Here is a 13,916-nt window from a genome sequence, read left to right as displayed (position 1 = left end):
AATTTGTGTCCTTCATCAAATTTGGTAAATTTGTGGCCAGTGTGTATGCTAAATCTTTACTGTTTTTTTATTTTTGCAGTGTCTGGGGTGGAATCCAGGGGTTTCCACATGATAGGCAAGTGATCTACCACCAAGATACTGAGTTCTATTCCCACCACTAAATTGCTAGATTTTGTCTCACATATCCTTAGGACTCTTTTTTTTTTTTTTGTCTTTTTTTCCTGTGACCTTCAAAATGAATAATATCTGATTATCTTCAAATATATTTTTCATATTATCTCTATTCTTTTGTTAACCCATAAGTTATTGCTATTTCTGAATTTCTTTTTGGTTATTTATTTATTGCAGTGCTGGGAAATCAAACCCAAGGCCCCAAGCATGCTAGGCAAATACTCCACCACTGAGCTACATTCCCACCTTGGCTATTATAGTCTCTATTTCGTTGCTGGGATTTCCTATCTTCACATTTTCTTTTCTTTTTTTTTTTTTAAAGAGAGAGAGAGAGAGAGAGAGAGAGAGAGAGAGAGAGAGAGAGGGAGGGAATTTTAATATTTATTTTTTTAGTTTTCGGCAGACACAACATCTTTGTATGTGGTGCTGAGGATCGAACCGGGACGCACACATGCCAGGCGAGTGCGCTACCGCTTGACCCACATCCCCAGCCCCATATCTTCACATTTTCATAAAAGTATTTTTTCTTTACTGTGCATAGTTACAAGAGCTGTTGTAATGTCCTTGTTTGCCAATTCCAGATGTTGGAAATAGGATCTTGAAGTCAACATCCAATATTTTCTCAATAGTCATGTTTTATATTTCTTTGTATAAAGTAATGTTGGATCGTATCCTGGGTATTAGAATGTTATAAGTTGTAGAGCTGGGGTTTTGGCTCAGTGGTAAAGTGCTTGCTCAGCACGTATGAGGCATGGGTTCCATTCTCAGCAGTGCATATAAATAAATGAGTAAAATAAAACCCAACAACAACTAAAAATACATATAATCTTTTTAAAAGAATGTTATATTATATATACCCTGGACGTGGTGACATGCCTCTGGAGGTGTTTTCTTTTGTTAAGCAAGAAATTAACTTGGTTTGACTCTTTCTTTCTTGGGTAGCACCTTAAATGTCAGTTGTTTTATTCTTAGGCAGGATGTTTGTACTCTTTCCTGTGCTCATGTGGTTCAAGATTCAGCCAGAGATTTGGGCCTTTCTCAACCCAGATGTCATACAAGTAGGGTACTAATCTCTTACCTTTCTCTCTCTTCCATGGGCAAATCCCCCTAGAATCTGCATGATTTTGGTTCTATTCCAGGATCTTAATTGTTGTTGTTTTGTATTTTCCCCAGAGTTTACAGATGTTATATGTAATAGAATAAATCCACTTAAGAACTTGGTCATATCAGAAGCAAAAACTTAAGTAGGTCAAGTGGATGATAGGTAATAAGCTTGAAGGACTGGAATGAATTAAGAGAATCTGAGAGGCAAAAGATTAATGAATTTCACGATTAATGCAAGGGAGATGGTCAAAGTAAAAAACAGTGTCCTTCAATTATATACTGTTAGGGTGCAGGCCTGGCAGCAATAACAAATGGAGTTGAATGTATATTTTTCTCAAACCTTCTGTAGTGTATCAGTCTAGGATGGATAGACAACCCAACTTCACACAATTCCTTACATAATCAGGTTCCATTCATTTTGTTGACCCACCATCACTAGGGTTTTCCTAGTTTTTAATGCCAAAATTAAGTCACCAGTGTGTTCATCCTCTATCCTGTGAGAGGAGGGAAACAGCAAGTAGAAGACAAGCAATATCAAGCGAAGCATATGTAGAATTTGCACATCCCGTATCTATCATTTCCCAGTGACCATCCCAATGATGGTCATGTAGCCACACAAAACTACAAGGGAATATGAGAAACATGGAGTCTAGTGGGACAGTCACTACTTGGAGGATGGGGGCTCATTAGTGGATACTGAAATGGATACTAAAGGACAAAAGCAGCTTCTGCCACTACTTAACCACTTTGGCAGCTAGGTATTTGTGAGAATTATCCACCCATCCCCTGCAGAGCAAACATCTCTTCCTCAGGGAAAATAACAAAGTTTCATCCAAATTTTCAATGTATCAAAATGTTCAATATCTCTGGGTAACTTCAATACTAAAAGTAAGGAAAGACTGAATACTGGGAAAAATAACTATGCTTCAAATATATATTTGGCAAGTTCTCTCTACCCTTACTGTGTGGGGCAAAAGGGGTAGTGTGACCACAGCAAGTATAGTCACAACATTAAGCATGCCAAATGTAGGTCCACAATGTAGTAAAATGAATCGTATGCAATTTGTGTCAGCTATACAACAGCCTCATGTAGACTTGCCAGGCACAGTGGCACACGCCTATAAGTCCAGCAACTCTAGAAGCTAAGGCAGGCCTCAAATTTGAGGCTGGCCTCAGCATCTTATTAAAACCTGCCTCAAAATAAAAAATAAAACTGACTGGGGATGTAACTCAGTGGTTAAAGTGCCCCTGGGTTAAACCCTTAGTACAAAAACAAAAACAAACAAACAAACAAAAAAACCCAACACCCTCAAGTAGACCTGTCAAATTTACAAGGGAATGCAAAAAAAGGGTACAAAAAAGACAATAACAACAATGGTAATGCTAGAAGAGAGTAAGAAAAACTCAGTATTTGTTTATCCATGTAAAGTTGATTAAACATAACATCTATGTATATTTTAAATCTGGTTAATCATTTCTTTTTTTTTGGTTAATCATTTCATGTGATAAAATGTTATAAATAAAACATTAATAAACTTCACATTTTAAACTTATAATAAAATAAACCCAAATTTTACCAAATGTAGAGTTGAATAATGAAATAATTTTAAACTGGAAATCTGAAGGAAACCGGAAACCTTGAAATATTTATTGTACCTATTCTAGAAAAAAAATGAAACATTGTATTGGATTATGATGTATACAATATACTTTAACCTAACTAAATACTATCATTAGTTACATGTATTTTTAATTTCAAAGCATCACATTTTCAATCATATACTTTCTGATAATAGAGATTAAAATATATTTCTGAACAAAAACACACTTAAGCAGCTTAAAAGTTATTTTTCCACACATAAGTGAATGATTTGATTTTGCTTTCTTTTATTATCCCAGCAAACATTACACTAGAGGAAATGACTGGGGAAATACAAATAGATTCATTAAAAACAGGCTGATTATTCATTCTAATACATTCAGAAGTATGCAAAACAAATTAATTATATTGCAAAGCTGTAATTCCTTTTTCTAACAAAGCATTGTTTTATAAAACTGTATTGTTGCCATTGATCCCATTTTAATACAAAATACTTATATACACAATACAATATAAAAGTAAACTGTGTAGTGCCTTTCACAAAGGGATATATTAAGGCACATTACAATATACTAATGTTGACCCAAATTACTTTTTGATTTGGATTAAAACAAAACAGGGTAAGTGTTTCACTTTAAATACCAAAGGATTTTTTTTTTTTAAAGAAAAATTTCTAAAGTACCTTGGGTAACAGCAGCAGCAATATCTAAAAATCCTCCCACTGTATTCTCTAATTTCTAACATATTATTAAGTCAGAATAAAACATTTCCACTCACAGTTTTGCACTTTGCAACAGCAGAAGGTAATAACTTTTTAAAAAAGTCAATCTCAAAGTGACTTCTTAGTCATACATTCTATAGTTCTATTACAAATAAGAAAGTAAAAAAGATACAGCAATAGGGCCTGCCTTAAGATGTCACTGGATAATATATAACAGTATCTACAATTACATATTATAGAACACACTTTATAAATACTATGTGATATGCATAAGAAGGGTAACTACAAGAAAGATAGCAAGTTTTTCAATGAGAAAATTATTTTAAAAGGAAAACATGTAGAACCAATGTTTTCACTCCAATTTCAATTGAGAGCATCCAGATTTTCAATGTTGTTGTTCTCATCTTTTTGGTCAGAAGCACCAGATTTTATACTGGAAGAACTGGATGTGGTTAGGATATAAGATGGCTATTAAGTATATCCAAATTATTAAAACAGCATATACCAATGGCTTGTATACTACTTCAGACAAGCACAAAAAGCTTATACTGTCAGAGGAAACTTTGAAAGAATAGAGTCTGTAGTGTCTTAGAGTTGAGGAAAAGGGGCAGTACAGATTGTGGGGAGGTGAGGGGGGAGACAGCACCATAAGTTTTCCTATAATGTAAATGTAACAAAGTTGGTTTTCTACTGTATTGCACCACAGTCCAGAAGTAAAACAACTAAATGAAACTGTAAGTAAATCTGAATGAAAAAGCTCAAAAGAACAATGTGAGTACCAAACTAAAAATGCTTGAACTAGTTTGTTTTGCATAGGATTTTATAGAACTAAACAATGTTCCATGAAGTGAAGACTGCCATCTTATGGTAGTGCATTCTTAAAATTCTCTGATCTGAAATCCTTTAGAAATATTTCTCTATCAAGCTTGAAATGAGCCAAACATTTTAGTGCCCTCAAAATGGTGTGTCTAAAACATCTTAGCATTCTTCCAGCAAGAGAGGTATTCATAGTGTCATCTTATCACATGCTACAGATCTTTACCATCACAAATTACCAGTATTTCCACAAGATGTTCTAATCTCAGTATTGATCAGTAAATTAAAAGTAAAATTCTTAGTTTAACATGGCAATTTTCTTACAGGACAGAGGTCCTTAACCTGTACTTTGTGACAGGTTTCAACGTGCCCTGAATGTCCTAAAACTGCATGCAACATTTTTTGCATATGTGTTGCTGTGCACTTTTTTCTGAGACGAGAGTCCTTGGCTTTCATCAGATTCTCAAAAGAATCAGTGACCCCAAAGATCCATTAATACATGGCAGTAGTTTTCAAGCTGAGCTCTGAGAGGGCCACTTATAGAAAGGTGGGAAGTGTGAACTAATGTTTTCCCCTCCCCTCAATTCAATCAAGACATCTTTCCCTTTAATATTACTACATATATGGTCTCCATCAGCTTTCACATGAAGAAAGCTGGAAGTCTGTAAATCACTAAAATTTTGCCTTTTACGTACAGACATTAAGTTTTGATAAAATAATTACGTATCAATGAAGGTTAAGCAAAGGCAATAAAATACGAATTTTACTAAGGTTAGGATGGAGTCCAATTTCCCTTCCTAAAAGATCACCTATATGTATTTTGGTTTGAATCCACATTATATAAATAGAAATATTGAAAAACATTATTAACCTTAAATAAGTTAGGACTTGAATTTTCTACTAAGACCACTATGTAAATTTTCCTGGTTACTAATGGCCATCACAATTAAGAATTAAGAATTATTTTTCTCACCAGTTAATCTGCTCTTAGATAAAATATTGTCAAACAGCCACATTTTCCTTTGCCAAAAACAATCTGTATATGCAACACTGTTCTGAAAGAAGAAACCTACAACATTGATGACATAATAAAAACTAGTCATTGTACAGAAAAAGTACTCCCCCGCCCTCAGTGCTGGGATTGAAGCCAGAGCCTGGCAGTCTACCACTGACCTACATCCTTAACCCCTAGAAAAAGTACTTTTTTTATTGAGTATACACAAATAAATTCTAATCAAAGTTTTATATAAACTGAAAGTAATTTCTCTGGCTAAGGTGGTGGAACTTTAAAATTTCAAAGTAAAAATATGAAAGATCTTATCTTTTAGTATTTGAAAAATTTGATTTATGGCAACTTTTTTCCCTTTTAAAACTTGGAAGCAGCAATAATACCAATATGGAAGAAAACTTTTAGTGCTTTGGCTTCTTTTTAAAGCCAGTAATTACTGAGAAAAACAAAATGCTAAATGAAATATTCCACAGAGGGAGGAAAAAAGACACTTTCATTATTTTTCCTTCTGATGAACATATGTTTCCAACTTGTATTTCCTGTTTCAGCACATTACTTATATAGATTATCATTAGCCTGGGAAAACTCTCCACAGTGATGGCTTAATTTCTCTAGCTTATTTTGTACCCAAAACAAGGTTATGAGGGAAAAGAACTCTGTAAATAAGGGTATGTTTTATATTTGGTTAAAGCAAGATAAAACTAAAACTGTTTTCAAAAAATTTTCAAAAACTCTGGAATTTTAAACTTATTTAGCATATATACAAATAGATACCAGGTTTCTCCTTTTCAACAAAACACTATTTTTTAATTTTAAGTACTTTAAGTACCAAGAACTGACTATAATATTCAGTTCATAATTTAATTTCCTTATAACAATTTTTTTCTACATTACTGATTTAAAAGGCTGGAATAAATTAACATTTTAAAAGAATTTAGGAAAATAAAATATTGTACACAGAGCACACATACATAGCTCTGCTACATTTGCATAATTTTACTCTTGGAACTTCAAAAAATCCTGCATCTCAGGCCTTTTTCCAATCCTCATTACAAGTATTTCCTAGTGCGTTAAACATACACTAGATCACGATTTTTAATCTCTGAGCCTGTTTGCTGATCATCTTCATCCGACTGTTGCTCTGAGTTTTGTGAATTAATGTAGTCATATTCAATAGGCTTTGGATAATTGTATGGGTAGCCATTGTCATCAAAAAACCTTCGAAAGGTAAATTCATAGAAAGCATGTTCAGGGTGCTTTCCATTTTTGTACCATCCGTTGAGAGTATCATTTACATTTTCTTCCTCATTATCATCACTCCATAACTTATCAGGATCAACAGGATCAAAATTTGATGTATCGGTTGGGTGTGTGATTTTAGGAATGTATGAAGCAGACTGCTGTCTCAGATCACTGGAAAAATCAATTGTTTTAAAAAATGGATGAGCTTTTATTTCATCAGCACCATTCTTCCCTAAGCGATCTTCTGGTCCTCGGCAAAGTTTAATGATCAGATCAGAGGCTTCTGGACTCAGTTTAGCTTGTGGAGGAATGTGAAGAGATGTCTGCCAATTGATAACCTTTAAAGAAGAATTTTAAAAGTTAGGAGGGAAGAGATGAAAACCAAAAATTTCTTCCAAGTTTTATACCAAAACTTTACTGGACTATTGGTTATTTTTAATAAATTGAATAGTATTTTACCCTTCATACATTTAATAATGAATCTGCTGAGAAATAAATTTTCCTCCTGGCCCCTCCTCTCCAGGCAACTTATGAACTTATGCTCACAGAAGACTCAGAATGTTTTTTTTTAACCTGCTTTGTTAAGTCCTTCTGGTAGGAATGACTATTTTCACTACTTTACTCTGCCTCCCCTAAGACATAAACTTGCTTCTGTTATAATATTTCTAATACTATTGTGGTACCTATCTGTATCCTGTTGGAGTGCAATATTACATAAGGCTAGGAATTATGTTTTAATTGTCTTTGTATTTCCCAGTACTTGGAAAATTGCCTGGCAAATATTAGATGTTCAATAAATCTTTGTTCTTCTTGAGAGTAAAATGAAATAAAGGAAAAAACGAATATCAAGTGAATTCTCAGAGGCAGGGGGTAATGAGAAAAGACTCAGAACATAGAAATAGATTTTGGGTATTCCTGTTAAGTGCTCAAATGCATTGTAATTTAATTTGGACATCATCAACCTGAGATGATGATAAATAATAATCAATACATTATTTATCAAATAAGTGAATAAATGAACCCATTTTTCCTTATTCATATTGGTACAAATTAGTTAATGTGGAGGGAAGAAAAATAAACTCCTATAGTAGTATCTGTTCATTTTGAAGTTTTATCCTAGGTTAGAAAAAGGAGATACTTCAACTAATAATTTTTTTGGGGGGGGGCGGGGGAAGATCCAGGAATTTTTATTGATTGCTATTTCTTGACCTCTCCCACATTTTTTTTTATTGGTGAATTACAGGTATATATAACATAATGTTTTAAAAATTCTTTTTGGAAAAAATAATGATATAGTAATATTTATATGTGGTTTCATCACTTATTTCAGGACAAATGAAAATACATAATCAATGGGATGTTTTTCTTTTTACCTTTTTTTGGTTTCTGGGGAATGAACCCAGAGGAACCTTACGACTGAATGATATCCCCAGCCCATTTAAGTTACTTATTTATTTTTATTTGTTGGTATCAGGGATTGAACCCAGAGGTGCTTAATCACTGAGCTATGTCCCTCTTTTATTTTATTTTTTGGTCCCAGGGATTTAACCCAGGGGTGCTTTACCACTGAGTCGTATCCCTAGCCCTTTTCATTTTTTATTTTTGAGATGGGATCTCACTAAATTGCTTAGGGCCTCAAGGTTGCTGAGGCTCATTTTGAATTTGTGATCCTCCTGCCTCAGCCTTCTGAGTTGCCATGATTACAGGTGTGTACACCAAACCTGGCTTATTTTTCATTAAAAGGAACATTCAGGGATTTTTAGTTTATGGTTAAAAAAACAAGACACATCAAAACAAAGAGTTAATTCAAAGAAGGATCAATATAAATTATGTAAATTGAAGCACTGAAAGAATAAACTAGAATAAAAAATAAATAAAGCATAAGGACAAAATGGACAACAACAAATGGATACCATATGTGTAATAAGTAAGAACCCAGAAGGAGAGAAGGAAGCCAAGAAATATTTGAATTGATGACATAATTTGATGAAAGACATAGTAAACGTTGAACAAGATAAATACAGAGAAAACTACATTTAGGTACATTATAGTCAACCTGCAGAAAATCAAAGAGAAAGAAAATTCTACAAGCAGACAGAGAGGTTCTAGTTTTCAATAAGAAATACTAGGTGTACTCTACCTTATCTTTTCAACAGAATGCAGCTATAAAACCTGGAGAGAATGTCAGAGAAAATATTTGAGGAGCCTATGAAATAAATATCAGCCAGGCTGGCAAGGAGGTGAGGATCCAAAGTATCACACCTGGTGGCAAGTTTATCGTTTTTTCTCTCTTATCTCTCCCAACCTAAACTCAAGGTAACCCAAATCATGGAGAAGGCACCACACAAACAGTCAGCATTCAAGGAGATGTCCTCCTAGTTCAGGTTCAGGTTCAGGGAGTTCCATGAAAGGAGTTTCTTGGCAGCAATATAGGTGGCAAAAGGTCCTGTAGACACTGAAAACTCTTGAGAGGGAAACTTCTTTTCCAATTGGAAATTAAATCATGCAGCATGTAGTCTCGAGAAGACGGTTAGAGCCAGGTGTGGTGGTGTACACCTATAATCCCAGTGCCTCAAGAGGCTGAGACAGGAGATTCACGAATTCAAGGGCAGCAATTTATTGAGGACCTGAGCAATTCAGTGAGAACCTGTCTCAAAATTTTTTTAAAAAAAGGGCTTAAGGGGCTGGGGTTGTGGCTCAGCGGTAGAACACTCACCTAGCACATGCAAAGCCCTGGGTTCAATCCTCAGCACCACATAAAAATAAGTAAAAAAGAGAGAGAGAGAGAGAAGATGGGGCTGGGGTTATGGTTCAGTGGTAGAGTGTTTGCCTAGCACATGTGAGGCACTGGGTTCAATCCTTAGCACCACAAAAAATAAATAAAATAAAGGTATTGTGTCCATCTACAACTAAAAAACAAAAGGCAGAAGATGGTTCATATATCTGTTGCTTATTTTCTCTCTCCCTCTGTCCTCTTGCTATGTTATCCTGGATGCTGTGCATTTATGTGAAATATAGGGCAGAGTGGGGGCAAACAAAGCCTCCTTTTCTGGTCAGAAAACTGAAAAGGGGAGTTCCAGGGAACTAGAAAGTATTATGGACATCATAGGGAGGGAAGAATATTAACCCCATAAAGTTGTTTATGAACTACTGAGCTCACCCTTCAAACTGGATCTACATGGATCTAATGCTAAAGAATATACTAAAGTCAACCATGGTGGCACCTGCCTCTAATCCTAATAACTCAGGAGGCTGAGGCAGGAAGATTTCAAGTTCAAAGTCAGCCTCAGTAACTTAGTGAGACCCTGTCTGAAAATGAAAAATAAAATAAAAAGGGTTGAGGCTGAAGCTCAGTGGCAAAGCACATCTGAGTTAATCCCCAGGGGAGGGCGAAAATTTAAGATGCTTCAATTAAGTGAACACTGAATAGGATAAACCCTAAGAAATCCATGATTTCTTACACGATTACAATACTAAAAATTAAAGAAAATAAATTATTAAAAATGGCAAGGTTGTACTGGGGATTTAGCTCAGTTGGTAGGATGCTTGACTTGCATGCATAAGGTTCTGGGTTCAATCCTCAGCACCATTAAAAAAAAAAAAAGGCAAGGGAAAATAGTATATTACTTGAAGAATAAGAATGACTACAGAATGTCCTATTAAATCAGAGGACAGAAGGAAGTACACATTTTTAAATGCCCCAGCTACTTGGGAGGCTGAGGCAGGAGGAACCCAAGTTCAAGGAAAGCCTGGGCAACTTAGTAAGACTGTCTCAAAATGAAAAGGGCTGAGGGTATAGCTTAGTGGTAGAGTGCTTGCCTAGCATGTGCAAGGTCCTGGGTTCACCCCTCAGTACCCTAAAAATAAATAAATACATAATATTTAAAGAGACATTTGGGACATGAGGGTTCAACCTTCATGAAGGCATTAATGCCGTCTCATAGGAATTAGTCAGAGTTCTCACTCTATGGCACTGGACTGGACACCACAGAGCAGGTTATAATAAAGCAAGGCTTTTTTTGTTTGTTTTATCTCTGCCCATGGGTGTTTCTACTTCCAACTTCTGCCATGTTATGAAGTGGCATGCGGTCCTCACCACATAAGGCCACCCAATCTTGGGACTTCCCAGTCTCCAGGATGATGAGCAAAACCAGCCTCTTTTCTTTATAAAAATACTGCATCCCTAGGTATTGTTTTACCAACAGAAAATGGATCAAGACATATACCACGTGATAATTTTTTATCTTAAGGCAGGCAGAGTCAAGACATTCTAAATTTAAGGAAAATTAAAAGATTTTAATCTGTTGCAAGCAAAACTGTTCTAAAATATTTGCTCAGGGAAGCTCTAGAGAACTGATAAAGAATGAATCTTGAGGGCTGGGGCTGTAGCTCAGTGGTAGAGCGATCGCCTCACTTGTGTGAGGCACTGGGTTGAATCTTCAGCACCACATAAAAATAAATAAAGATATTGTGTCCAAATACAACTAAGAAACTATGAAAAAAAAAAAAAAGAATGAATCTTGAAACATCAGGAATATAGGAAAAGCAAGGGGATAGGGGATTGAACTTTTTTACTTTTTATTTTGACAGACTTGCTAATAAATTCCTGAGGCTGGCCTTGAACTTGCTATCCTCCTGCTTCAGCTTCCAGAATAGCTGAGATTACAGGTATGTGCCACTGCACCTGGCTTATTCTTCTCGTATTGAGTTCTTTAAAATAAAATAAGATGATGGTTGCCAGGCACCGTGGTGCATGCTGGTAATCCCAAGGCTCAGGAGGATCACGAGTTCAAAGCCAATGTCAGCAAAAGCAAGGCACTAAGCACTCAATGAGACCCTATCTCTAAATAAAATACAAAATAGGGATGGGGATGTGGCTCAGTGGTTGAATGTCACTGAGTTCAATCCCTAGTATACCGCACCCTCAAAAAAGATGATGGTTGAAAGCATAAACAGTAATGCTGTTGGATAAGGTTTTAAATGTATACAGGTGTAGTATATCGCTACTACATAAAGGGTAGAGAGTAATAGGAACTAGTAAGGTTCTACATTTATCTCAAAGTGATGAAATACCATTCTAAGTAGATTGTGAAAGCTTATATGTATTTTCTAGTCACTGGAACAACCATAAATAAAACTATACAAAGGGATAATATGTTAAAAGCATAACAGAGGGAGATGTCACATACAATGGCCATTAAATTGTAAAAATCAATTATTTTGAAATTCTAGAACCTTATCAGACACATACAACAACCAGAAGCACAACATGAAGGAGCAACTGTTAAAATTTGGTAAGACAGTAGCATCTGTGATCCAAGTACCATCTACTATTCCACTGAGGGACCCGTCAAGATGCCTGTGTTTGTTTCAACACATCCTGGAAGATTTAAACAGACACAGTTTTGATCCACACAAGAAAATCTGTCAGATCATTGGCCTGGGTTGTTTGTTTTCTTACTCTTGTACTTTGCACGTCCTTCTCTAGTGTAGTTAAAACCGCTGTGTTGGATATATAATTTGCACACTGTAGTTTGTCTTTTCATTTTCTTGACTGTGTCTCTGGTAGAGCCAAACTTCTTAATTTGGATGAAGTCCAAATTATCAACTTTTTCTATTATAGATCATGAGTTTGGCATCTTTCCTAAGAATTCTTCCCCCCCCCCCCTTTTTTTATTGGTTGTTCAAAACATTACAAAGCTCTTGACATATCATACTTCATACATTAGATTCAAGTGGGTTATGAACTCCCATTTTTACCCCAAATACAGATTGCAGAATCACATCGGTTACACATCCACATTTTTACATAATGCCATATTAGTAACTGTTGTATTCTGCTACCTTTCCTATCCTCTACTATCCCCCCTCCCTCCCCTCCCATCTTCTCTCTCTACCCCATCTACTGTAATTCATTTCTCTTCTTGTTTTTTTTTCCCATTCCCCTCACAACCTCTTATATGTAATTTTGTTTAACAATGAGGGTCTCCTTCTATTTCCATGCAATTTCCCTTTTCTCTCCCTTTCCCTCCCACCTCATGTTTCTGTTTAATGTTAATCTTCACAATACCTAGACTGTGGAACCAACCCAGATGCCCTTCAATAGATGAACGGATTAAAAAAATGTGGCATTTATACACAATGGAGTATTACTCTGCGCTAAAAAATGACAAAATCATGGAATTTGCAGGGAAATGGATGGCATTAGAGCAGATTATGCTAAGTGAAGCTAGCCAATCCCTAAAAAACAAATGCCAAATGTCTTCTTTAATATAATGAGAGCAACTAAGAACTGAGCAGGGAGGAAGAGCAGGAGGAAAAGATTAACATTAAACTAAGAATTCTTTATCTAACCCTAAGCCACAAAGTTTTCTCTTATGTTTTCTTCTAAAAGTATTATAGCTTTATGTCTATTATTCCTTCATGTCTAACTCTGTTTTTATTTTTGGTACTGGGGACTGAACCCATGGGTACTTTAACACTACGCTACATTCATAAACCATTTACTTTTCTGAGACAGAGTCTCACTAAGTTGCTTAAGGCCTGGCTAAATTACTAAGGCTGGCCTTGAACTTATGTAAATAGAAGGGAGACCAGTAGAGTACAGGTAGGTGATAAGAGGAGGAAGAGGACGGAAAGGAGAGATGCAAAGGAATGAAACAGACCAAATTATGCATGTATGAATGAACTCATTTTATGTATAACTATAATGCACCAATACAAAGTTAATTTCTTAAAAAAGACACTTTGAGATAAACTTGAGGGAACACATTATCAGCAGACCTATACTATAGGAAATTCTAATAAGTTTTAAAATATATTTAATGCAATTATAGAAGTAATTATACCTTTGAGAAGGGGTCATAGAAGAGATGTTTTCTCAAGATACTCTCAAAGAATAAGAATGATCAAGAGTTAACCAGGCTTACATTTTATTTGTGGTATAGTTTTATTTGGGGTTGTTCCAGTGATTAGAGAAAGTACAAAAGGTAGGAAGAAGTAAGATTCCAGGTAGAGCGAATAGTATAAATAAAAAACACAGGAAAAATTTAGACTTTAACTCATGTACTAGGAAACATTAAAGTATTTTCAATGGAGCAATGTATGGTCAATGTGGGCAGAGATATAGGTGTATATTTGTAGTCTGGGGCTAGAATGTGCATGAATGGAGATAAGCTAAGAGGCAGTGGCTGACAAGGAGTAAATGGAATAAATCTAGAGACTTAAGAACTTTAGGAAGATAAAAATAAGTG

General features: G+C 35.3%; 1 protein-coding gene across 2 annotated transcripts in view; it reads right to left on the bottom strand.

Moving 5' to 3' along the window:
- Positions 1 to 3,119: 3,119 nt before the first annotated feature.
- Lats1 (large tumor suppressor kinase 1) overlaps positions 3,120 to 13,916 on the bottom strand; it is a 60,074-nt gene continuing 49,277 nt past the window's right edge. For both annotated transcript variants that reach the window (XM_076858144.1, XM_076858147.1), the window contains one exon: positions 3,120 to 7,001. In XM_076858144.1, coding sequence (XP_076714259.1) covers positions 6,492 to 7,001 — 510 coding nt within the window. In that variant the 3' untranslated portion in view covers positions 3,120 to 6,491. The remainder of the gene's footprint in view (positions 7,002 to 13,916) is intronic.

This window comes from Callospermophilus lateralis, chromosome 6 (assembly GCF_048772815.1).
Source record: "Callospermophilus lateralis isolate mCalLat2 chromosome 6, mCalLat2.hap1, whole genome shotgun sequence".
Lineage (NCBI taxonomy): Eukaryota > Metazoa > Chordata > Mammalia > Rodentia > Sciuridae > Callospermophilus > Callospermophilus lateralis.
The sequence above is the reverse complement of the archived record's forward strand: the minus strand, read 5'-3'. Positions and strand labels throughout refer to the sequence as shown.